Here is a 26,744-nt window from a genome sequence, read left to right as displayed (position 1 = left end):
ACAGGAAAGAGACTTAGACACCTGTCTGGCGAGCGTTCTCTTTACTTTCAGACGCACAGTGGTCTAGTTTGTGTGACACAAAACTCCAGCTCAAGTCACCTTGACCCAGAGTTCTGTCTGCATATGCAGGACAGGACAGGAGAGAGGAGATAAAACAGTTTCTATGGAGAGTAAAGATTAGGTGACTCTTCTTCAAGTGGACATATGGCCTACTTAGATTTCATAATACCAATTTCATAGAACCCATATGTCTGCATGGGATTTTGTCAGTTATATCACAAATGGAAAATTTTCTGTGACACTTTTTTTGAAATTCATGAAGCATAAAACCATGAAAAAGTTACTAATTTATTGACACAGGTTTATTATTGTCATTACAGTATGTACCAAATATGATATAATGTCCACTAAACTAAATGTTGACAATGACAACGACAAAACCGGACTCAATTCAGGAGATCCCTGGTGCCGAAAAAGTTTCTGATTTATTTTTTTTGGGCAACCCGCTCCCCAAAACACTAAAGAAAACCTGAAAAAATAACTTTAAAAGTATAATAAAGTAAATATAAAAGAACATTCGTTAAGATGACAATGAGTAGCAAATTGCACAAACATATCACGAACAGGATAATGTCTATGTACAGATTAATTTTCAATGGTATCAATTTAAAAATGAATAAATACATTAAAAACTGAAAGATAAAGTTTCATATGCAGCTGTATATATATCTTTTAAACCATAGAGCCTACGTTTGTGTTGACCATTCCCCCCTCCTCTCCCCTTTTTCTTTCTTAACTTGGCCGGTGAAATAGTAAATTGGCTGCCATATGGCAAGACTGCTATTCCAGGAGTGCAGCTTGACTGCCCAGTGTGGCGTGGGGGTTAGTGGTGGTAGACCGTGTCTGTAAGTGTGTGTGGCAAAGAGGAAGAAGGGAGGGGAGATAAGGATTTAGGCTCTTTCACTGGCCCGCGCCTATGCTGGGCTAATTTCTCTAATTTGCAGACAGTCTGGGCTCAGGCTCAGGGCTCAAAGGCTAAAGACCCGGCACTCCATAATAGCAGGCCAGCCGACTCATCACACTCATGGACACACATTGCATCCAGGACATCAGAAGATTTAGATGTACTTTTTCCAGTGAGGGAAACCTCACTTGAGGGTCAGAAGGAACTGGGCCTATAGCATGAAGAGGGAGGTAGAGAGAGAACCAGACAAGACCAAAAGGATAAGTGGAAGAAAAACCCGAGGTCAGCTTTATTCAAGCTGCCTTGGACGGAGACAATCAGACCAAATGATGCGACCTGAAACATGATAAGTGGCACCTGGGTGTTTTGTAATAGTCTGGTCTCGGTGGACACCTGTTGCAATGTAACGGTCTAATTCTGCAGCGCTCTAGTGTTTATAACGCTGCAGAGAAAGCAGCCACCTGCTCGGACAGTTTATGGTGACGTATCTGTTCTCCCACTTTTACTAAAAGAAACCAAACATTTACTCACCAATACATATTTTCCTGCAACGTTTATCGGCCCAGCTCCTCTCACCACGGATTATGTATTACTAGCATGTATTACTCAAGCGTACGTTTACCTACTTCAAAGTTTCACACGGTTTTAAACAGACTACAAGACCATGAAAATTATGAAAATGTTTAAAATCCTTTTTTACATGAACAACTTGTTTTATATTATATACACATTAAAAAACGCACACACATTAGTTAAACATACGCACACCAAAAACAACCATATGAGGTGCTCCAAGTCCTTTTTGCACATAATAACAAAATAAATAATATTTAGGCAAAAAAATTTATTTTGCCAAGATCGAGACTGATTCTTCATTTTCCAAACTGATACATACGCTTGATTTCATTGACAAAAAAAGTCTTGTGTGAAATCTAGCAGATCATGGAAACTCTGCCAGGTATTCTATGTAAGTGATATTTTGTCAAGGCCTTTGTTTCTACAACATATAGATTAATAGTTTTGTTCCATTGCAATAAAAGGGCTTAAAAATGGTTATTGTAAATTGCCATAGAGTCCTCTGAAGAGAGTATACTTTGGTATGCAGAGGAGTTTGACAGTAAACGGAGGCCTCCAAAGTCTGAAATTTCTTTGATGATGATACAATCTAACCTTGGGGTGAATTTGCTTGTATTTCCACTTGTAAAAAGATTGTGGCATTGTGTTAACATACGCGTGAATGCTTCAGACCAGCAAACTGCCAAAAACATTTGTTGTTATAGTGGTGGCCGTACTTGCTAACTTACTGCCAAAGCAATTTCATTTCATGGAATCATTACGAACTTCTTTGGAGACGGAGTAGAAGGCGTGGCAAGTGTTACGCAATAGCGCAGCTTTAACAAAACGAAGAGCAATATCAGTCCTGATTTGTCACAAAGCATCTTTTATTTAGAGTTTGTGTAAAAGGGGAATGCTTTAGTGACTTTTAACTGACTTGTCTAATGCATCGATTCCTTGTACGGCTTTACTACTTGTACAGAGGAAAGAAAACTCAGTGTCAGATTGGACTGCCTTATCTGCCTCAATGTGTCATCAAGAGACATCAAGAGAAACTTTGACTCACATGGTGTGCCACCAACTTAGTGGATCAACGAGCTCAACAGTGTTTGGCGCTATCAGTTGTAGTTCAGTCATTTTCTTTTTACTTAGAATGAAAGTGGAAACAATCCATCAGCTGCTTGGCTATGAGTCAAGATCAGTTTCTGCAGTGGGTTCATGCCACACCTCGAATCTTAGGGACAGATAATGTTTACAGGTACTCTGTATCCTTATTTCTCGGTGCCCTCAATTCTTCTTATTCTTTTGGTATTTTTGGTACTTCCCTCCCTTGGTGTTTTTTATTCCTGAGCTGCTGTAAACAGTAAACAGCCATGCTTTAGAGGATTACTTGTCTGTTAATGCATTCTTACTGTTTCCCTGTAACTGTTGTCCTTGATAACAGAGTGATGACTGATGGGAAGAAGCCATAGAAACAACACACTTCACACATAGAGGGTGGGGTGTGGGGGCTGTTTACTTGGTCTGGAGAGCTTAGTTTTCGTATCCCTTTAACCAGAAGGATTATCCCCACTAGCTCAACGTTAAATATGTAAGATTACATTATATTTTTAATCACTAACATGCACAGGCAATTGTTTTCCTGGAAGCGTCTTTGTTTGTGTGGTTTTGCTAAATGGACAGAGGTCTCTGGTTGTAGGAAGTCCCATTGTTACCACTGTGTAATAGTTTCGATGAGGCTTTGTTTTGACAGGGGACTACAGAAAATGTTGCTTGTGTATATATACATATAGCTACATCCATCTCCTTATACTGTACAGCCCATTTAAACAGAAGTCCATCCATTTAATATTTAGCAAACCGATATCTTTGTCCGTATAAATCCAAACTCGTCAGACCTGTTATGTTTCAAGAGCCACTATCTTCCATGGAAATGCCTTTGCGTGGCGAAGATAAGCAAATAACAGACTAAAATCCCTCTGAGGCTTATGGAAGAAATCAGGTTTACATATGGGTGAAATTTAATATCTTAAATCCACAGGTCAGGAGATCAACACAAATTTGAAATGCAAAAACTGTTTTAGCACATTTTGATGTGCAATCTTTGTTATTGTGTTATCAAAGTATCCATTGATATCAAACGAGGGTTAAAAATGCTAAAGGCAGGCGCACGCTGTCATTTCCTCCATCTCTCTGAAGGCTAGTGACAAGTGTTTGCAAGTGTTTCGTTCCACATTTCTCTGTTTTCTTTCTTTGATCATCATTTAATCTGGTGAAAGTGCGTTCAATTCCTTGGAAACATGGAAAGACAATCAAATTAAATTGCATGGGTAACAGGAAAGAATAAAAAATATGAAAAATCTGTGTGAAAAATCTTCCTTTTAATGAAGTGTGCACGGTACATTATTACAGTTTTCATCTGCAAGCATGACTGTTATTAGCTGATTACGACTGCATCATTCAGCAGATGTGTTGCAATGCAAAAATCTGCTCCTGGCACTGGCTTTATAAACTTTTTGTGGTTGCATCTTTCCTTTTTTGCAAAGCAATTAATTAATGACTCAATGTTGCAGTGAAAACTGGCAGCATAGCATACGACAGGAAATTTCAAATCATTGCACACCCTCAGCCATCCTGCAAATCTGCATGTGCAGTTTATGTAGTAGAAATCAGTATAGATTCAGCATGGTGACTTTTTATTGATGAGGACTCTGACACGTTTTTTTAGCCTGTAGCATTTCACTTTATCCGTACAAGGTTAAGACGAAGTGAGAGCACTTTCTCACACTTTCTCACAAGCAACTTTAGTATACGCCAGAGTTTCTCAGAGGTTTTCTGAGACAGACCAAAATAACCCATCGCATTTTCACACCTCTTCTGGGTTGCATGCCATCACAGAAGAGGAAGGAAAGAGACGGACGAGCCAGAGGCCTCAGCAAGCAACATCTTTATCTGCAACATCATCATCAGTCTGTTTACGTGCTCAGTAACTTTGCACCATACGAGGGGACTTTTTTTTTTTTTGTTACCATGTTTCTAATTTAATCTAAGAGAAAATTCTATCTACAATTAGAAATATATACCGTGTTGTTTCTCTTTAGTCACCTACATTACTGATTAACTGATTATACGTAAACATTGACCTGGTAATGACAAAAAGACATGCTTGTGCTAATTTTATTACAGTTGCTAATGTTTAAAGGTGTTGGTTGTTTAAATATATAAACTCAGTGTTCGGTCAGTGTCACTACCACAAACAATTGTGGCTTATTTGTTTTCTTAGCATTGACGTCCATCGTGTCGTACTGTAGCAGTCGCTTCTTCTTGTTTTTCAGAAAATATATTTAACAATACAACTTTTCGCTTCTCACATTCATCAAATCTCAAAGGAAATATCTGCTTTTAAAAACGCATTGAATCAAAGGATGTAGGCGCCATGTATCTGTGAGTTGATGCAGTGATTCTCTCAGTTTAGACATGTGAATGTTCGCACTTACAGTACAGCAGTTAGTAGGAGCAGAAGGGGAACATGTGAATGGTGCGACATCTCACCGGTTGGGGACATTTGCATATTATTTGCAACAATTCACAACTCTTGTTAAACAAATGTATTCACCGTGTTTGATTGTGCTTTGCATCACTGAGCTGTGTCGACTTTTATAACTGAGCCGATTATTCATACAATGTTCGTTTTATCAGATCGTCTTAGGTCACACTGCAATTCCTGGTGAGAAAGTGTGAAAGAGACAAACGAATGTGACAACCTAGGCCCACGACAAAAAACCGACGCAGTGCATTTCATTTCCCTGTTGATACTTGGCGTCCAGCATGCAGCTGCACACGTTAGCAGGACACATTATCGCTTTAACTCCTGACTTGCTCTAATAGGAGCTCTCTTTCGCCATTTTTTTTTTTTTTGATATATTGAGAAACACAGTTTTGCAATAGTTAAACCTGTGGGATGATTTTCTGCTTCAGAGAAAAAACATGACAATCCTTTGACAAAATAGGACACGACATACCAGAAATCGTGGACTATTACACCACACGCCACCCTGCTTGACAGAATGAGTAACATTACTGTTGTTGCTGGTAAGACTGGCACACCTTTACATAAAGGTGGTAGTAGGTTTTGTTTTTTCAAACAAAGACTAAAGTAGCGTAAAAACTTCTAAGTAAAAAGGCACATTGCTTTGTGAAAGGATTGAACCAGCCCTCGTTATATTTTGCTAGGGAAGTAGGTGCAGTTTATGACACAGAAAGAAAACAGAGTTTATGGCATTATAATAAATTTGAAAGTCAATATTTGGCCTGAACTTTCTTACGCAAGCTTTCTCGTAGGGATTTTTCTCCAGGCTTCTTTTACGGCATTCAAAGCTCTTCCTTGGGTGGTGGCTGCCTTTTGTTACACACTCTCTCAGCATGATCGCACACTGCTTCAATAATATTGACGTCTGGGATCTGAGGAGGCCAGTTTATGACCGATAGTGTTCTACTGTGCATTGTTCTATCGAGGTATGCTTATCCTGCATTAGCAGTTTGCTTGGGATCATTCTCCTGATAAAAATAATGAAAAATGGCGACATCACGTAGCGGATTGAAATCTGATGATACTTTTGCACATTCGTAATTCCATTAATTTTGGCAAAACTCCCAACACCACTGGTTAAAAGGCACCCCCAACAATTTCTATTTGAATTTGTATTGAATCTTTATTTTGAACATCAAAATAGTATAACCAACAACAGAGAAAAGAGAGACTAACAAACAAAGCAAAGCAAAACAAAAACAGAGCATTAATAATTATAAATAACTCACATGTTCAGAACGGAGTAGGAAGAAGCATAAGCTTATTTGATCCCACCCCCTTTCTACTATTTAGTAACTAATAGTCTACACTTTTTCTTCCTGTTTATGCCCTGTCCATCATAAATTCTTCATTACAATTTGTTACATGGATTTTTATTTATTTGTTTGTTTTTTATAACCCCAGTAACAAATTTACAGATACATATACTTATATAAACATACTTGTGCACCCACACACATATATACACATCCCTATTGTGAAAATAGTGGGTGAGAACATACGATCAGAGCCCTACCCTCCTCCCTGCACCGCTTTTTAAACTGAGTCATGCTGGGACATTTCTTCAGTTCTTCACTTATTCTGTTCCACAGCTTCACTCCACACACAGAGATGAAAAAACTTGTGAGTGTTGTACGGATACAGGGATGTTTTCATTTTAATTCCCCCCTCAAATTGTATCTATGTTCTCTTTTAGAAAACAATTTTAGAATATTATCAGGAAGTAGGTTGTGATAGAGCCTCCACTGTGTTTTACAGAATGCTGTTGACACTCACTGTTGTGCCTCTCTCTTGACCTCCTCTGTACATATTGATTACAGTTTGAACAAAATATTTAAAATTTGGATTCATCACACTATGAGCCCTGTTGTCACTGATTTTCAGTCCAGTTCTTGTGTAATTTGCAATACTTCAGCTTTTTCTCTCTATTCCTTAAGAATGGCTTCTTAACAGTCTACTGCTCAGAACAAGTCTGATGAGGATTTATTGGAATAGTAGATGACTCAATGGAACGTTAACTGTCATTTGATGGATTGTTTAGACTTCTGGGCCCAAATACAGACTGGTCGGAGGGAGTAAATAAACAAAAAAAATTAAACTTTATTTTGGTGTTGGTGAAAACCAACGGGAAGAAAACAAAGCTCATAAAGCTAAAAAGCTGATCCACAAGAGAAAACTCATGACAAAGCGACATGATGAAGTATTTAGGGGAGATAAAGGCAATAAATGCACACAAGGTAATTGGGGAAATGGGAAACACCAGGGGAACACAGCTGAAGGGGAAACAAAACTATGAGACGAGAGACTATCAAAATAAAACAGGTAGTAACTAAACACATGAATCTGTGACACCGAAACGCAGACTTAACAGATAGGGGGAACACTATGGGGCGGGAAGACTGAAACTCTGGGAATTAACGAAAGACAACTATAATATAAATTACAAAAGAAAACACAATGTTCACTGAGAAGAGCATAAAGCAGGAAATAAATCTAGAATGTGAAACTCAAAATGACAAAAATAAAGAACAAACTAATCAAAAATATATTATATACATAATGTTGTACCAATGAACCAGGGTTAAAATCCCAAGTTTATGACAAGGACATGACCTTCAGATACTGTTCATCTGCTATAGATAGTTTTGTTTATTTTTTTTAGAGCTGGCACTTCTTCTTTTGTCATTGTTTATCCAGTTTCCTCAATTTTATTTTAAGGCCACATTACCCACCATGCTAAAATATGCCATGGTTTCAGCGAATAGCTCTCAGGGAATCACCTTGCTGGTGTAAAAATGCTATTTTATGCCTGTGAAACTTATTTTTGGCATTTATTGTGAATGCAACTAAAAAAGAGATAAATTACAAGTATTTAAGTGTGACTTTAAAATTGGATTTTTGCTAAGTTGTCTGTTATATATTGTAGACAAAAACACTAGCACTGTTTTACACTTTTGGACTAAGTGTAAACTAAGTATAAAGTATGAGACTCTCAAGTCAGGACCTCAAAATTTGGTACTACTGACTAACTATTAAAGTAAAACGCATTAGTTATTTTCCCTGCTATCGTGTGATGTAAAAAGTCAACATTATATATAAACATTGTATATCTGGTATAATAAGTCTAACCAGTGTCAACAGATGTTAGTTGTGCATTGTGGCTAATTTGCGATTTATAATGCTTCCATAATCCGTCTATGCCACTTAATCACCAGCAAGTGGTTCCTCTCAATCTGCTACTTTCTGTACTAAACAGACACTGCTAGCCTAAGACCCTAATTATTGCTAACTCTAGTCAGTACATGCAGTTATTATTTAGCAACAAAAGTAGAGTGGGGTGGGGTAGGCTATAGAGGATATTAGGAGACTAAGAGATGTTGTGATTGGAGAATCGGGATAATAAAGGGGTGATGTTAAGGGTGTAGCAAAGTCTGCACGCTTTTGGCTTGTTGTCAACAGGTGGGCCCGTGTACTAGGGATCCCTCCCCCAGCTCACAGCCCACCAGCTCAGGAGAAAGACTTTAGCCAAGATCTGTCTGGCAGACAGAGAAGGGGATTTCAGCACCAAATCCATTGGATCAATAAAAATGTCTGCTAATTAGGCGAGCCATGAAAGGAGGGGCAACTGGATGAGAGTAAATAGAGAGAGGGCAAAGAAAAGAAAAGCACCCAGGGCTACCTCAGAAGTCCAGACAGATGAGGAAACTCTTCAGACAGGAGTGCCCTCTAAATCAGGTACACAAGCTGACACACAGTCTTGCTTCGAGAGCAAATCTCACGTAGTCTTATGAGGAATAGGGCTTGCCCTCTTTCCCCCCCTCCGTCACTACTTTTATCACTCTCTTGCGCAGTCAGAGGCAACCCTCTCATGCAATGGTGATCAGTTTCTCTGACCCCAATCCCCTCTCTTCCGCCTCCCACCTTTTCTTTGCCCTCCTCCTTTTCCCTGCCCCTCCTCCTTCCTTCCTTCCTTCATCATCACTTTGACCTAAATCTCCACATTTAATCTTCTTCTTCTTGTCTTTTGGAATACAATCAACCCCTTAATTGTCTTAATCTCACTGGTCTTTTATTGTCCCGAGGCATCATGCGTACTGCAGGACAAAAACATTAACCACAGATCAATACTTGGCATCCGGCCACATAAACCACCACGGTCTTCGATCGATAATCACTAACTTAATGTCGGACTGCACTGCACAACAGCTTAATTAACATATAAAAGATGGTGGGGTGTATCGGGTTTGTTGTCTGTCGAAGCAAATATAACAAGCTCATATTTTAAAAGCGAGGCGATGGGATTACGTTAGTCAGAAATAGGAAATGTTTTTAGTAAAGTTCATCACTAAGATCATACTGTTATTGTTTTCTATGAATGTGGAGTTGAATGATAAACTACTGGAAAAGAGGTATATATTTCACTGTGGAGTGTTAAAAAAAACACTGTTTGTGGATCAGTGGATTAAATATATCTTGAAGGCAGAAACACAACTCACTGGCTGTAAACACCCACTGCAAATCTTCCCCAAGCCGCTTTATTTTTATCTTCTCTAAATAGAGACAAAAATAGTTGCATTGTCAGTTTCTAATAAGAGAAGCTTATGGACTGGCACTTTCAGTTATATTTTAACATGGTTTTAGAGCTTGAGCCAAACATATTAGCTTCCCAGCATTGGTAAGCCCAGGATCAAGCTAAGGTTAGGATGTGATTTGTATATGATTTTGAAATGACAACGCCAATGTTAATCAACATATTCAGAACAATAACAGATTATGCCTGTCAGCAGATGCACTCTGCACCATCTGTTAAGGAGCAGCGCATGGAGAGAATGATGATGTTCACTTCTGTGTTATGTGTACATATGTCTGTTTTTTGTGTTTTAGGTTGCTTGTTTTTTATTTGTTATATATATATATATATATATATATATATATATATATATATATATATATATATATATATATATATGTATGTATGTATGTGTGTATATATATATATATACATATGTACATATATATGTGTGTGTGTGTGTGAATTTTTACGCTCTAGTATTTCAAGATGTAACGACAGCATATGACTTCTCAATACATGCATTTCTCACTCCTCTTACGTCTCAATTTTTTGGCCCATATGTGTGTGTGTGTGTGTGTGTGTGTGTGTGTGTGTGTGTGTGTGTGTAATATTTGCACATGCCTATTTATCGCCATTCTATTTTTCCCTTCAAACAACAACAGGTCAGCGCTTCCCTCCTCCTCTCCTTTCCTCTGTCTCAGTGGGTGAGTCTGGGCCTCTGTTGCAGTCAGACGACACTGTCCGACTCTGCTCTGCTGTAATCTGACATGGCTAATCTCATCTCTCTGTCTTCGGGACTGGCAAACTACCTGGGTCTCTCCAGCCAATTAGAGCCCATCTGCACAGCACACACCATGCAGGCCAGGCTGAAGCCAGCCTCTGTAGGGGACCAGCCAGTCTAGTCAGGCTGCTGAAGGGCTCAGTGGTGGCTAAGGCTGTCTGGTCTGGGCCCAAAATATCTGCTTCCATAACCGCCCATCTGCCTGTCGCTTGGCCTGGTACACTTTCATCCCCTGCCGCCCCCAAAATTTGTGATACTCTCCAGGCCTGCTGCCAATTAAAGCACTTATTGCCATACAGTTGTTAGGCAGTTGCCAAAGCAGTGATTTAGGCTAAGTGGCCTACTGTTATGCCAAAGTTTGTTCTTTTTCATTATACCTATTGAACAGCATTGGCACAGAAAAAGGTTATTAATTAGTATAAATATTTAAACAAATGATACAAACTATTAGAAGATTAGCCCACTCTCAGTCACTGACTTATCCATGTATGGTATGATATATCATCTTATTGTTTCCTAAACTTGGTTTTATTATTATTATTTGTAATGGAAATTATTTTTAATGAAAATGTTAATTATACATACATTTTTAACGACTTGCAGAGTGGTAAATAAAACGTAACAAGCCTTCTAACAGCTTGGTTTCTCATCAAGCCGGTCTCACTTAATCACCTTAGCTAAATTAGTTTGAAATTAGCCTTCTTTCTGACTCCCCGTTCTCCATCTTTCCCCTCCTTTCCTCCCCAGTCGTTTTCACAGCTTTGTGGATTAGACAGATTACCCGTCTGAAACTCTGTTTTTGTTTCTTTTTTTTCTCTTTCTCCCTCTGTCTCTGTTCCAGTCCTTCTATCTTTCCCGACGTTCATCCAGAATGCACATTAGTGTATAACACAACAAGCAGAGTCATTTAAAAGTAAACACTGTTTACCTTTTGCCCTATACTGGACCAGGGCCCAGTCTCTCGGAAACAACTGAAGTAAATGCGAGATCAGAAATGACTGTCAGATGGATATACAGCATAAAAGTCCACGATGCTGTTTTATCATTGACGGTAATACGGGAATACAGCAACGCATACTGCATACGTAACCTTGTGATTCTCACGGGACAACAGTCTGTTGCCTTATGACTGCATTATTACTAATGGGAAAACTGAAAATGAAATTAAACAAGGCGTGCTTTTTAATTGAGTTACATAAATTTAAAGGGAAAGAATGCCACGCCTGTTTGCAAGGAAACAATTAAATTGGTCAATCAATAAATGAGGAGTCATCAATGACTGATATGAGTCACATGTCAACAACAGGCTTGATCTTGTCAAATGTCAAACCTGTTGACTTGCTGCTGATTGCAAAAAAACAAAACAACAAGCACACAAACCCCAAATCTGGACGGGTCATCTATAGGTACTTGTAGGCATGTAGGCAACATTTCTACTGCTTTTTGTTAAATTAAACTACATTTAAACTAAATTAAACTAATTAATTAATTATATAAAAAAATTGAAGATGATTAGAGTAGCCTGCATTAAATGCAGCTAGGGCTTTGAGTGATTATTACTTTTGAATCCTAAATAGCAGGAAGCACTGCTTTTATCACAGTTATTCATTTGTATTTGTATTCGTGTCTTCCCTAGATTTCAGTGAAAAGGTTCCTTTCTCTGCTTAGGATACCTTTGTGCATGTTGACGTGCAACAAGTCAAATACGTTTGGTACAAACTGCGTAAATTTCGATCGCCGGTAGCCTACAGCTGTGCATGTGCTGCCACTTGCCGTGTGACACATCATTTCCTGCGTCAAAAAGCAGATCAGGCCCTTTGCGCAAACCAGAGCAGGGTATAGGTGAAGGGTGTCATGCTTTCACTTTCACATTCAAACTCCATTGATTAACTCGAGAGGCTGCATTCGGTTAAACGATTAAAAAAGAAAGAAAGGAAGAGAAAGGCGCCCCAAGTAGCTTTGCAGAAGAAAGACGACAGACACCCTCGAGCTCCTCGCCATGGCGTTTAAGTACCCGGTAGCCCGAAGAGACGACAGTAAGGTCAGTGTCAAAGTTCTGCGGCGTGCTTTTTTCTCTTGGTCTGTTTGTCATTCGACGAAATGCTGTGGTGTAAGCCCACGAGCAGGAAAAGCGATACCAGGAAGAGAAAATGCACGTATGCGTGGAGGGACAGAAAGGCAAATGGCGAATGGTCGAGGAAGCAAAAACAAAACTTTACTGTGTGTAAAGTCCGAAAAGTGAAATATTCTGTTGCTTTATTTTGTCATTTCTCGTATTAGCCGGTGCATTGGAGGTAAAGTAACGCCCACGTGATTGAAAAAAAAAAAACGTGCCTGGGGCCGTGGGTGGAAATTGGCTATCGGCTAAATCTGCACATCTCTTAGGAGAATTTTTTTTTTTTGTACACGCTCCCTGCCAAATAAATAAAGGCAAATACAAACTAGTTCTTGTTCATAATGGCCATTCATTTAGCTCCAAGTACCAAAGTGGCGTTGCATGTTTAGTGAATCATGCAAACGTTGCTTTTAAAGCCACATTGCACTCAATTATAATTCCATATCGATTTAAGTTAGTGATACTTTAATACAAGAAAGGTCGTGCCAAACGCTACCAAATGTTTACTTTTGACACACAAAACGTCCCCAGCTTCCCTAGCTGCATTTACAGCCCTAAGTATGTCTTCATTGTGCTTAAAAGTAAAAGTGAAGCCAAAGTAGATCCTGCAGAGCATGCAGCTGACTTGCAGTGGCATTCAATCATTAAACTCAAGTGAACATAGGCTGTATGTACAGGGGTAGAACACCAAGAGATATGCATGGCCTGGTACAGCAGTTGCAAGCAAACGTCCGAAATGAAATGATAACATCTATCAGATGAACGGTGCACTAGCAAAGATGAACAGAGGTGACAGTAGCCAAAAACGGACAGCCTCTAGTAAAATTAGATGAAGCGCTGTGGCTGAATATGTTTGGAAATTGCTTAGTTACTGGTGACTAAATAAATAAAATACTGCACCTATAAAATTTTCACGTTTATACTTTACAATGGTGAGTTATGACATCTATGTCTAGTCATGCATGCATGCATACATGACTAGACATGTATGCATGCATGCATTGATGGTTCAAAGCTAAACTGAATGTGATACAAATTTGTTTCGTGTGGGTTTTTGAGTATAAATAAAAACTGACGGGTCCCTGTAGTATTTGAAAATTTACCACTCTATAAGCCACAAATGTTTAAAATGACCAGCCGATCCATACCTGTGCCGACGTAAAGGTTGTCTCTAATCTTAGGATGTCTCGCACTGCCTCAGGGATCATTCTAAGGTTTATGAGATGTAGGTTTACTACTGTGTTTCACCCGATCTCAACTGGCATGAAGGCACGAAGGCAGATAGTGAAAAAGCCAGTCAGACTGTCTTTCCAGGAGGACATTAGCTTGGTTGCATTCAGTCAACACTCAGTAAAGAAAGATAGAAAGAAAGGCATGCTGAAAGAAGGAGAGACAGAAAGATGAGCAGAGTGGGCCAATAAAGGTGCCTAAATGTTAATGTGGTGAGGATTAACCAGTTCTTTGTTGTATGCTAATTTTTCTCAGACTTAAGTCTCGCACTAACAGTACGGCATTCGAGAACGTGAAAAATGTCTGTACTTGAAACATCCATCCTAAGTAAAACATTTCACACTGGTTGATCTCAGGCAACTGGTGGTGAATTCGTATTGTTAAAATAAACTATGAGTAGGTAGGTTATGGACAAGAGCTGTTTTGCAATGTCACATTTAGAGTTTGGTCAAATTTCCCTCTTAATTCTTAGGAACCAGTCAGTGGGAGTACATCCCACATACAGAGTCCATGTAACAATCTGATGCCACATGTCTCTGTTGTGTAATGTGAGATGCCAAGAAAAGAGATGGCTTGTGACTGAAGTGAAAAAATGTGGTTTTGCATCCTGCTATCGATGTCCTGTCATAGATTTGGACCGGGGTTTGCTGTAGATGTTAAGAAATATATATAATACCACCACAACGATACTCTAAACTATTTTAAAAGCTTAGTGTGCCACATGTATCTTGTGTAACGTTAAATTAAAACTACCTAAAAATAACTAACAATGGATTTCAGTATATACATTTGTATAGAAAATTTGTATAAAATGATTCCAATCTACGGTGACATGGGTTTTTTCTAATGTCCTTGATGTGTGCCATAAACTGGTACTGAAATGAGTTTTTCACCACAAGTCAAAGGCGATGTGGACAACGGGCTGTGCTTTCAGGTCGAAGTGGAAAATGTGACGGGCCTTATTTCTTTGAAGCGTTAATAGTTGTTTTTCATTGACAGAAAACTACTGGAACATTAATTTTTATTTGGATTAGTGGAAATGGGCACATTATGGAAATGCGTATGTGTGGGTGTTTGTGGTTTAAGAGAACTTGCAGTAACTCCAGTCTGCTCACTGGTGCATCAAGGTCGGCCTATCAAAAGTGCTTGGAGTAGTAATCCAAATTCCAGTGCTGATAAGCATCAAGTTGACGAGCCAAAAATTTCTGATACCGTTGACAGTTATGAAGTATGATGCTCTGCATTTCCAGAGAAAAATGCTTTTCAAAGGAAGTATCAATGAGACAATCCTTTCTGTCAAGAAAATCGGGTTTGAATGCCAAAGATGAGACGCGCTCTTTGTTTATGTGTTTGTATGTTTGTTCCGGCTTATTCCTGTTTGTTCATGTTTAGCTTCTCTGTGCATCTTTGCAACAGGTGGATGATTACCATGGAACTAAAATCGGTGATCCATATGCATGGCTGGAAGACCCTGATGGTGCAGAAACAATGGTACATGATGATTTTTTTATTTTTCTTTTTGAAGAATGCTACTGTTGGTTCTTCACCCAAAAAAACCATCTGCATTTCATCCCTTGTCATGTCGTTTTTGTTACGCAGGCCTTTGTTGAAGAGCAGAACAAACTCACTATGCCGTACCTGGAGCAGTGCGCCATCCGGGCACAGTTTCATCAGCGGCTCACTGAGGTCTATAATTATCCCAAGTACAGTTGCCCTTACAAAAGGGGGAAGAGGTAATAGCTGAATTTTAATTAACGGTTATCAGCATTTATACTGAAAGCGACAAGCTTGAATTGCAGGACTTAAGTCAACAACAACAACAATGCTTTCCTTCACTGTAGTTTCTTGTCTCTTTTCAGATATTTCTACTCTCACAACAAAGGGCTTCAGAACCAGGATGTGCTGTATGTGCAGGACTCTCTCGATGCACCTGCAACTGTATTCTTTGATCCTAATAAGCTTTCTGAAGATGGAACTGTGGCACTGAAAAGTTAGCCAAATTGCAGAACTTGTTATCGATCACAGACATACAGGCAACAGAGATGGAATGATGCTAAATTTGCACTGCTAACTTCTTTTCTTTTTCATCTCCTTCTCCATTTAGTGGGGCGACTGTCAGAAGAGTGTGAATTTTTTGCTTATGGTTTGAGTAGCAGTGGCTCAGACTGGGTAACGGTGCATTTCATGAAGGCCGATGACCTCAGCCCACTGGCTGACGTTCTGGAAAGGGTTAAATTCAGCTGCTTGGCCTGGACTCATGATGCAAAGGGCATCTTTTATAACTGTTACCCACGCCAGGAAGGAAAAACTGATGGTTAGGAAGAGATATTGTGCAAATAAACTTACGCTGCGCAGAAACAACACATTTAACTAATCTAGTTTGAAACGTATTTAGTATTTAACTACTTTGTATTTTGCTGAAGGCACTGAGACCACCAGCAACATGAATCAGAAGCTCTACTACCATGTTATTGGCACCAACCAGTCAGAAGACATTCTGGTAGCAGAGTTCCCTGATCATCCCAAGTGGCACAGTGCAGTGACCGTAAGTCTATAGCTTTCTTGAATCATTAGTGCTCTACCCGGGGAGGCTCGAGCAGATGTGTTACCCTTATTGAGTTGGGGTCTGCTAATGGTTCGTTCCTGTTTTAAAAGGAAGAAACCCATTAGGCCATTGCAGTGCTTACTCTAAGGAGTTGACACTCTGGTCAAAAAAGAGAAGAATTTGATTGCTACTGAAATTAAATTAGTTTTCTGCAAACTACATGAACCTAATATTGCAAATTGCATTGGATCATAGCATCTTTTGTCCATTTTGGTATTTTAAAATGATTAAAGACCCAACTGTTTTATATGAGTGCGCCTTTTTAGGGGATTCTAAGAGCAAAGATTATACTTTTATGGCAAAGCCTACATTGGCATTTTCACGTCAGCTGCTTCTCAAATTCTCTTTCCCCTCCCTGTGTTGACTTTAAAAAAAATCCTCTTCCCAGATATCAGATGACGGCAGATATGCTGTTTTGTCGATCACTGAAGGCTGTGAGCCTGTCAACCAGCTGTGGTACTGCGACCTAAAGCAGCTCCCCGATGGCATAAAAGGTCTGTGTTAAATACTCATAAACGCAATAACTCATGAGTCTTATGGAGATGTAAGATCACAGGTATATAGTTGGTATTCTTATTGCATCACAGTGCAAAATGCTAATCTGGCCATGACAGGTAAATTTAGGTTCATGGTAGTAAGTTTCCTCCCAGCTTTACCTCATTAGCCAGTATTAATTTGTGAATTGCCACAAATTGGGAGTTATTTTGTTGGAGGATAGCGTCTAAAGTGGCATGAAAAAGTTTTTGAAATGTGTCAGACTTGTATGTAGCATGCAAAGAACATTAAAAATGATGACCCCAAACGAACAACTCATCTTTCATGAGAAGTGTTCATGAAGCAATATGGACTGCAGCATGACTCAGTGTCAACATATATAGCCTCTAAGTAGCCGTTGCTTGGGCAGTTTTGTGAAAAATACGCCAGCTTTGTCATTAAGACGTGTCAACGCAGACACGAACTGATGCCTGTGACTCAACCATTAGTGAAGTAAATGTTGAGATTTCAAAATTCAAAATGTGGCCTGTTTTAAGTTGAGGAAAAGAAATCCTCCCACACAGAAGTTATGAAACCTTCTACTGCAAGCCTGCTATGAGAACTTGTTATTGTTTTTTACAAGCCACTGCAAATGAGGGTTTATAAGCTAATACTAGTTCCTAATACTCACTGCTAGTGATAAATATCACTTTTGGGGTTTTTGTCATTTTATTTATCTACTTCTGCAGGTCTGCTGCCGTGGGTCAAACTTGTGGACAACTTTGATGCTCAGTACTCTTATGTTACCAATGAGGGAACTGTGTTTACTTTCCGCTCCAACTTGGATGCGCCTCGATACTGTCTCATCAACATAGACATCGAGAAACCAGACAGACAGCACTGGACTACCCTCATACCACAGCATGATAAAGATGTCCTGGGTGAGATAAAATGGAAATGTCATTAAAGCATACTGTAGTAGAGAGTGAATTATGTAGTGGCATGTAGTCTTAGTACATTTCTTTTGTGGAGAACTATCTGCAATGCAGTGTCTGAGAGTTAATAAAAGCAAATTTGCTGCTAAACGCATGAGCATCTGAAACTCCAACAGTCCTTAGAAATGTGTGAAGGGTTTATTCATAGAACTGTACTTCCACAATTCATCTCTTAAAATCTTGCAAAATAGTTTTAAGCCGAATTTCTGTCCTGATGTTTCGATGACGGTCCAGCCACAACAATCGGGAACTTGCATGTCTGTCTGTGGTTCAAAACCTTCGTCAGAGGGAACTCTGCTCAAAAAGTGAAACTCTGTCCATAAGCACTTTGTGTTGTAATTTTTTTTTTCTTTGTTCGTGTCACTTGAATGACCGTAATTGTACTTGGAGATGAATGAAACATACACAAATGTCCATGTTACCTTTGAGAAGTGCGAACAACACGTCACAACATTTTACTTGTGGTAAAAACAGCTGTATAGCTCTTGGCGCACTGGGAAACTACACATGTTAAAGAAAGAGAAAAGAGGAACATAGTTGAAATTTGAACTTGGGCAATACTGGACTGATAAAAATAATAATGTAAATTCTATATTGTTAAAAGAAATTTAAATCACATTTTATGAAGGGCTTACAGTGTTGTATTAAACAACATAATGTTTCAGTTACTGTTGGCAGCTATTGAGTTAAACTGGCCTTAAATACCTTTATAACTAATTCAGGTATTATTAAGAGCAATGAAATTTTCATAAACTGACTATTCAGGGTTTTTTTTTAAAATAATATGTTACTAAATGAAACCAGTAATACTTTTTTACTAGTGCAAGTTATTTCCTAACTAATTACTGGCAATGGTATTGTTTTTTTTTTTCTTCTTGGTTTCTTTTTTCTTTTTTTTCTTTAAATATTCTTAAATTGCTTTTTTTGCTTGGTGTTGCTTGGGTAAAGTAACACACACTTGTTGCCATGGTGTCAAACATCAAAAAATGCCATTCACATTAAGGATTGATGGTTTCATTTGATAGTATCTAGTCACTCAGGTTCACCAACCTGTTCAAGAAAAAACTGACTGCTCTCCTCTGTAATTTTCTAAGCTGATAAATCGTTGTGGTCTCTGTTGCATTCCAGTTTAACTACATGCCCAACATCACAGTTTTGTTATTACCAGAAACGCTCCCAAATGTAGCCTAATTGTGATCCTTGTACTTTGTATAGTATAATAGCGCTAGGATTAAATATAAAGTCACCGTTTCAACATTTAACATTTTGTCCTGAAAAGGACAACACTTTGAGGCAAAATGCCGTGCATGGAACTGTAGTTATCGTATATAATGTACGTAGATACTACCACAACTATCTTAACATCTGTAGGCTGTTGGGACTTTATTAGGTAGAGAACATGGATTTATAGTTTATTCCTGCAGTTATTCTGCCCTTTGCACATGTAGTTATGCATTAATTACAAAACTTAACTTAAAAACTATTTTATATATTCATGTTGAAAAGTGTTTATACCTTATACTTGAGTAATCATGAGACTACTCCTTATTGCTGAGATCATTGTCGGGAATCGACAGGAGGAGGAAGTATAAATAGTGTGATCTAGAAAGGAAGACAAAGACAGAAATTCAGTGCCGCTTGGATACATTGTTTTTGACAACTCCCCCCTCCCCAAAGACATTTTGCATTACTTCCTCCTTTATTTTCCTGCAGGCTTTGTGTCATGTGTGAACCAGCACCACCTGTTGGTCAACTATGTCCATGATGTGAAGGATATCCTGCAAGTATGCGAGTTGTCTACAGGCCGGCTTGTCAGAGACCTGCCGCTGGATGTGGGCACTGTGGCCGGAGTGAGCTGCAAGAAGAAACACTCTGAGTTCTTCTACAAGTTTACCTCCTTTACTACACCAGGCAATTCCAGTTTTTATATACTTGAGTTTTTCCATGAGTATGAACCACATGAAATACACTTCTTATTCCATGCAAAAATATACAAATATTATTGCAATTACTTCTCCAAAAACTCAATAAAGTAACTGTATGTGACCAAGGCAGATATTTAACAGATTAAATGCTTTCTGATGTGCAGCTGTTTGCTATTGTTATTACAACAGAGGATTAATTGCAACATAAAATACTCCTATAATTAGCCTATTTTACTAAAGTTGCAGATCATGTCTTTTGAAATGGAATTAGTTTGCATGATATAATCAGAATTTCTTAATAAAATGACCATATATTTAACTATTTAAATGCAACCAGTCACACTGGAAATCTAACTTTGATTTCTATTATGCTGTATCCAGGTATCATTTACCACTGTGACCTGAGTAAGCCAAACCCAGAACCCAAAGTCTTCAGAGAGGTGGAGGTAAAGGGTATCAAACATGAAGACATTGAGACCAGACAGGTAATATCACTCTTTCTGGTCATCTGCTTAATTTCAGTAGAACATACTGTAATGTTGTGTATTTAACAGTACTTTTAATATTCAGAGTGATGATGTTGCTGCTTTAGAAATTTGACTTTGGGATCTAGCTTTTATTTCATGCTATTTACATGACCCCACGCTTTATCATTTTATACAAAGAGCTATTTTAATGCTTCTTTTGAGATATGAAAATGCAAGTTAATGACTTACTGACAGTAGTAAATTGTGAATTGCACAGACAAATAAAAGCCTTTGAGTTTGCAATCGGTGCTAGTTGGCCAACACAAGAACCAAAGAACTGACTCTGGCACCTTATCTGTAAAATCTAATAAGAGACAACAACAAAAAAAGCAGAAATGGGAAACTTCACACAGGAAATGTACATTCAACTTAGAGCAGTGTGAAAAATTTAGAAAAAAAAAGAAACCATTGATGGACTAAATAAGGACGGGGGCTGAATGACTACAGAAAATGACTGCAGCTAAAAAAAAAAGAGTATTTAGGCCTGCGAAGAAGAATCCCAGCATAGCAGGAGTCTAGAAACCCTTGAAAAATTAAGTTTCTTACTCAACGTTTTATAGTCACAGTGAACTATAAGACTTGTTCTATTGACTATAAGTCACCTATGTTGACTAATATACAGCAGGAGCTGGGAGAGGAGATTGGAATTGCTGAAGTCGTGCCACAAAGATCCTGGAGAAAAGTTTTATGAATAGATGACGTGAAGTCAGCCTCTGGCAAAGTGATTAAAATTACAGGAAATGAACGTGATCCAAACCATCCGACGTCATCGGTAACATAATATTGTTAGTTGTACGGCTGCTTGTAGAAATGGTTCACTCATCTTTATAGACGAGGGAGCAGTTACCAAGTTTAAGCCGTAGTTAGGATCTATTTGTTCCTGCTGAAAAGTTAATTAAAGATGGAGCAACTATCATGGGGCTATTGAAGGGATTTAAAAGCTTTTCCTTACAGAATACAAAGCATTTCAACACGTCAGCGGATCATGGACTCAATATAGGCATTTCAGAGCTAAGCAGATATATCCCACTCATTTTACATGTGACAGTACATGGATGTACTCTTTGGTGTTGTATTAAAGAAGCGTGTCTGCATATTTAGTGTCTCTGAGGCCTAAATGTCCCCATTACTTTATTTGTATTGATTTCTAAACATTTGTCATTTTGAGGCATAGTTGTTATGAATTGTCACGTCTACTGTTTGAATACACATGATGCAGAATTAGCAGAATTCTGTTCACCATGGTTGAGGAAGTCGCAAATAACATATCAAAAAGAAAAGAAGCTGTTGGTTGACACATGTCAGATCAAATAATACATTTTTCTCTACGTACCAGGTGTTCTATGCAAGTAAAGATGGAACCAAGATCCCTATGTTCTTAGTACATGCCAAGACCATTCAGAAAGATGAGAGTAATCCGGTTTTACTTTATGGATATGGAGGCTTTGAGAACTCCATACAACCATACTTTAAGTAAGTACGACTGTGCTGTCAAAGCTGTCTTCTTTTAATGTACTTTTCCTAGTACTTCAGAGCAGTGTGATCAATGATGGTAGGTACTATAATAGTGGAAAAACAAGGTTAAATACAATAACCCATAATGATGGTCCTGCAAAATAACCCCAGTGCTCTTAAACTGAATAAACCCTGATTCATTCATTGATAATTTAACAGTCAAACTTCATCTTTTTTGTAAGCTGGAGATTTTAAATTAATAAGAAGACAAGACACCCTCTCAGTTCAAGGTTTTTGCCCATCTGGACATGATTTCTATTATTCTGTCTTGTCATTTGTTATTTAACAAAAATTAAGCCAAAATACAGAAATTTTATGTGGAAAACTTTATGATTCAGTTTGCACAACAACTTTTACCAGGAACAACTTGAAGTCTAACCTTTCTGTATGACTTTATCAGTGTCTCACATCATTGTGGAGGAATTTTGCCTTACGCACAACTCCGAAAAGGTCCTAGCATATGAGGCTATACAGGCACAGCATTTCAGTCAGGTTTCTTCATGTAGATTTGCTGGTGCTCTTGAGGTCAGAAGGGTCGTGCCATACATTGTTCAGAGAAATTGCAATAAAAATTCCATAGTTAAATTTCAGACTCAACAAGGCCTCAGTTAGCCAATTAAATATTAAAGCTCGTGATATTACGATTAGAAAGAGAATGGAAAAGCAGAGATTGTTTAGAAGACACAGATCAATCATCCAAAGGTGATTTTGAAAGCCTTTGTATGTGCATTTTGGCCTTACCTTTGTTAGATAAATAATGACAGGGTGTAATGTCATTTGTTGTTGTTCATTTACCTAATTTTATAACCTAAGGGCCAGATGATTTTATTATGTCCTGATAAGGAAAACCTTAGAATTTGAAGAGGTTGTATTTTTTTATTTTTATGACTGTATTACATCCATCAGTGAGCTTTTATTACACCTGGTTGGATTCATCTCTGGAGGAAAGAGTACTGATGAGGTTGGATTCTCTGTAAATGACTGGGTGTGGATGTATGCATTAGTATTTCCTGAGAAACGCTCTGTGTATTCAGTGCTAATGAAAAAGAAACTGCTTAGATATGTGTACTGTTGTAAACATCTAAATAAACCGCATTGTGAACTTAAGTGTCACACTGCCAATAACTCTACTTCTGCATTTTGTTTTCTAAATACCACGCTTGTTACGTGGGATAAGCTTGTGATTTTGTGAAGGCCTTTCTAGAAGAAAGTGTTGGTTTTTTTTAGCAGTATTTTGACACCACTTTCTAAATGAATGGGGAAATGGTGCTAACTTGAATGTCAGTGATATAAAAACAGCACGACTAATTAAATATAATAGGAATAATCAAAAATCTCCAAAAAGAAGCTTAAAAAAACTTGGTGTCCTTGTCATGTAACTTTGTATAATCCTTTACAACTTCATGAAAGACTCAGTCTGGAGTGCTGACACGATCAGTGTCACCAGAGCAGTGAACTAATGGCATACTAATGCATATTATGCATATAGTTAGCAAAGACAATGAACTTGCTATGATAGGGAGATATGTTTCTCATCATATAATTGAAACTGTTGTGTATTCAGCAGTCTATTTATTATTTTCTAGTTCGAGGGTTGATTGGCTCTTCAGGGGCAGGGATGGGACCAATGCTACCTTTCTCTTTAAATGTTTTTCCTATAAACATCTAGTCAGTATTCTGTAAGTGCAATGTGCTCTTATAATATTTCTGTCTTTATTCTCTCTTGTATGTGGTCAGTGTTGCTTCTCTGCTGTTTGTGAAACACCTCGGAGGCGTGCTAGCAGTGGCTAACATCAGAGGCGGTGGCGAGTATGGCCTCACCTGGCACAAAGGTGCAAAAAGACATGGCGTTTCTAAGTAGTATGTAAGCAAGTAATTGTGTGTTTTTTAATTTTTTTTACGGAATTGACACGACTACTTCTGCTGTGTATTGTTTGTAGCTGGCAGTTTGGCGAACAAGCAGAACTGCTTTGATGACTTCCAGTGTGCAGCACAGTACCTGATCCAGGAGAAGTACACTAAAGCAAGCCTCATTGCTATCAATGGAGCCTCTAATGGAGGGCTGCTAGTGGGTAAGTACAGGATCAACTGTGTGTGTCTGTGCTTTATGTTTTTTAGTGGGATAGCTGCTGAAAAGGCCAGAGGGAGTTTTAAAAGTATACCTGGGAAACCATTATGCAACAGTCCACTGCCTGCACGTTCAGATCGGGAAGCTGTGTGAACCTTGCTCGTTATTTTTATAGCTGAAATTAGCCAATGGAACTGTACCTCTACTTCCTCCCCAATTTACCAGATGAGCTCCCTCTTCTCTGTGATTTAACCCATGAGACCAGTAACAGTCCAGTACAGCTTCATGTTTTCACATTTATTACTAATGCCACAAAAAAAAAAAAAGGGGGGGGGGGGCAAAAACACTATGATATTGGCTTCAGCTGCATCCACTTCAGTGCTTCGTGTTCTTTTATAGTACTTCTTTGTCATAATTGCTAATGTCAAGTTCATCTAACAGTAGTTAGCTGCTTAGCTTCAATTAATTTCGCTATTAAACACCACATTAGACAGTGCTTAGTCACATCATTTACCAAAGGCTGGCTGCCATATGGCATCGCACAAATCCAACTAATGCCTGCTTCCCTGGTGTGTAAATAGCCATTTAGAAGTGACTGTGTCCTACAGTGTGAAGTAATTGAGATGCATGTGTGTTTGTAAGCAAACGGAATGTGCAGTACTAATTCTGAGTCTACACACAGCGGCATGCATGATTCAACGTCCAGACCTGTTTGGCTGTGTTGTAGCTGAAGTGGGCGTTATGGATATGCTGAAATTCCACAAATTCACCATCGGCCACGCTTGGACAACTGATTACGGCTGTTCTGACAATCCGGAGCAGTTCAAGTGGCTCATCAAGTATGGAAAAACACACACTGAACAAACCGCTAAAGTACACATCCATAATATGTATGTATATGTGCATACTTATGTCTCCACTGCAATGACTGATCGCAATATTTAAAAACTAGCAAAAAAAAAATCGACAGTCGGTTGGGAGAACTAACTTCTGAGTATGTAATACTTAAGCTGAGTGACATCTTAATATAATGTGCCAAAGCAGGTTTTTTTCTGAAAGTGAGGTGTACTTGTACATATTATTATTACATGTCAGAATACAGAGACGATGATGGTTTTTGTTTCATTCCCATGCTTCAAATGGCCACAGCAAGACTTTTGATGTCTTTTGAAGTCTTTAAATGCAACGTGACACTAAATGTCTTGGTGGCCTACTGCCTGATAAACCTTAACACTGTTCTTGACCACACAGACTTTGAAAACCACAGCACATGTCCACAACAAAGCCTTAAATTCACAGAAATAAACTGTATATCACAATACAGAGCAAGTTGGAGTAAGAAAAGTCAGGTACACAGGTTAAAATAAGTATATAGATAACCAACCTAACCAAGTAAAATGTACCAAAGTTTAAAGTATCACTTTCTATAATTGTGATCATTACTGTTCCTTTGATTAGTTTAAATATTTTTAGAATTACAAATATGAGTATAAGTGTGAAAACAGCAGTAAATGGTAACATCGAGCTGCGTTGTCTGAATTTGAACCAGGTTTCAGTAAAGTTGGTTGAGTGAGATTCACTGTATGTTCTCATCCAAATGGCACTTTTGCTTTCCATGATTTTTGTTTTCTCTTGTCTATCACCAAAAAACTTTTTAAGGGAGACTTTTGTTTTAATGATGGATTTTTGTTTTGATAAAGCGTTTGATGTTTTTTGTTAATCAACAGATGGGTCTTCTGATAGCTCCCGTTTTGTGTGTTTCTTATTCTGACTCACGACTGAAGAATCTCCGCATGTTGTTGTGAATTCACGTCAGGTCTTGTTTTCAGTAATCTGAAAGTCGAGTCGCAGTGCTGCACCTGCCTGCATAACCTGAAAGATCACAGCCGAACAACTGAATAACAAATGAAAGTTTTCAAATGTCTCTTATGATCTTTGTTCTCTCTGTTAAGAGACTCCCCTCACGTTTTCCTTCCTTTTGATCTTTGTCATCCTCTCTTTAGGTATTCTCCTGTGCATAATTTGCCGTACCCACCTTACTCAGGCCCTCCCTACCCTGCTGTCCTGCTTCTGACAGCAGATCATGACGACCGTGTGGTGCCTTTGCACACGCTGAAGTTCTGTGCTACCTTGCAGTATGGGGTTGGCAGCAGCTCTGTGCAGCGTCAGCCTCTGATGGTCAGGGTGGACACCCGTAGTGGGCACGGTGCAGGGAAACCTACTGCCAAGGCCATCTTGGAGGACACGCACATCATGTCCTTTATTGCTGAGACACTAGGCCTTAAATGGAGGGAATGATGAGAACATGACAGTAAAAGGGAGGTAAAACATATATTCAGCAATCGAGGCTTTTCTTAGGGATGAATGATTTCTACTTTTATACTTTGGTATGCATACTCTTGAATAAAAATAAGAATACATCTATTTAAACAAAGTCCTGCTACAACTAAAGCAATGAATTAGAGAAGTGTAAGAAATAAATTTTTAAAACTTTTTTTAAAATACACTGTAACTTTGTGAATGACTTGAATTGGATCGAAGCACTTTCAATAAAACCTTTACTGCATTATAATCCATGGTGTCTGTTAAATCTTAATATTGTCTTCTACAATAGATCTAATGAGAAAGGACATGTAAGTCATAATGAAAGAGCAGCTCAAAAGTCTTTAACTGTATAATAAAAGTGAAATAGTGTAAACATAATGTTTTACAATTATTGGAATTTTTTTTTTAACCAAAACAACAGAAGTACTGTTACCAAAATCATAGCAAAAGTGTCACTGTGGCATATGAACAGCTGGGAACATCTTCATGAGTAGGAAAAGCT

At 38.5% G+C, this 26,744-nt stretch overlaps 1 protein-coding gene across 1 annotated transcript; it reads left to right on the top strand.

The window, feature by feature from the left end:
- The first annotated feature begins 12,265 nt into the window (after nucleotides 1–12,265).
- Nucleotides 12,266–26,476, top strand: LOC102797253 (prolyl endopeptidase). Its single transcript, XM_006794343.3, has 15 exons — nucleotides 12,266–12,503; nucleotides 15,225–15,299; nucleotides 15,408–15,541; nucleotides 15,668–15,798; nucleotides 15,913–16,122; nucleotides 16,232–16,353; nucleotides 16,802–16,907; nucleotides 17,637–17,828; nucleotides 19,596–19,793; nucleotides 20,189–20,292; nucleotides 21,671–21,807; nucleotides 23,587–23,681; nucleotides 23,790–23,921; nucleotides 24,600–24,756; nucleotides 25,921–26,476. Exons 1-15 carry the CDS (start codon nucleotides 12,462–12,464, stop codon nucleotides 26,213–26,215), a joined length of 2,130 nt encoding a protein of 709 aa, XP_006794406.2. The 5' UTR covers nucleotides 12,266–12,461; the 3' UTR covers nucleotides 26,216–26,476.
- Nucleotides 26,477–26,744: the final 268 nt, after the last annotated feature.

Source organism: Neolamprologus brichardi, chromosome 22 (genome assembly GCF_056152115.1).
Source record: "Neolamprologus brichardi isolate AB-2024 chromosome 22, ASM5615211v1, whole genome shotgun sequence".
Lineage (NCBI taxonomy): Eukaryota > Metazoa > Chordata > Actinopteri > Cichliformes > Cichlidae > Neolamprologus > Neolamprologus brichardi.
Note: the sequence above shows the minus strand (reverse complement) of the source record. Positions and strands in the feature narration are given on the sequence as shown.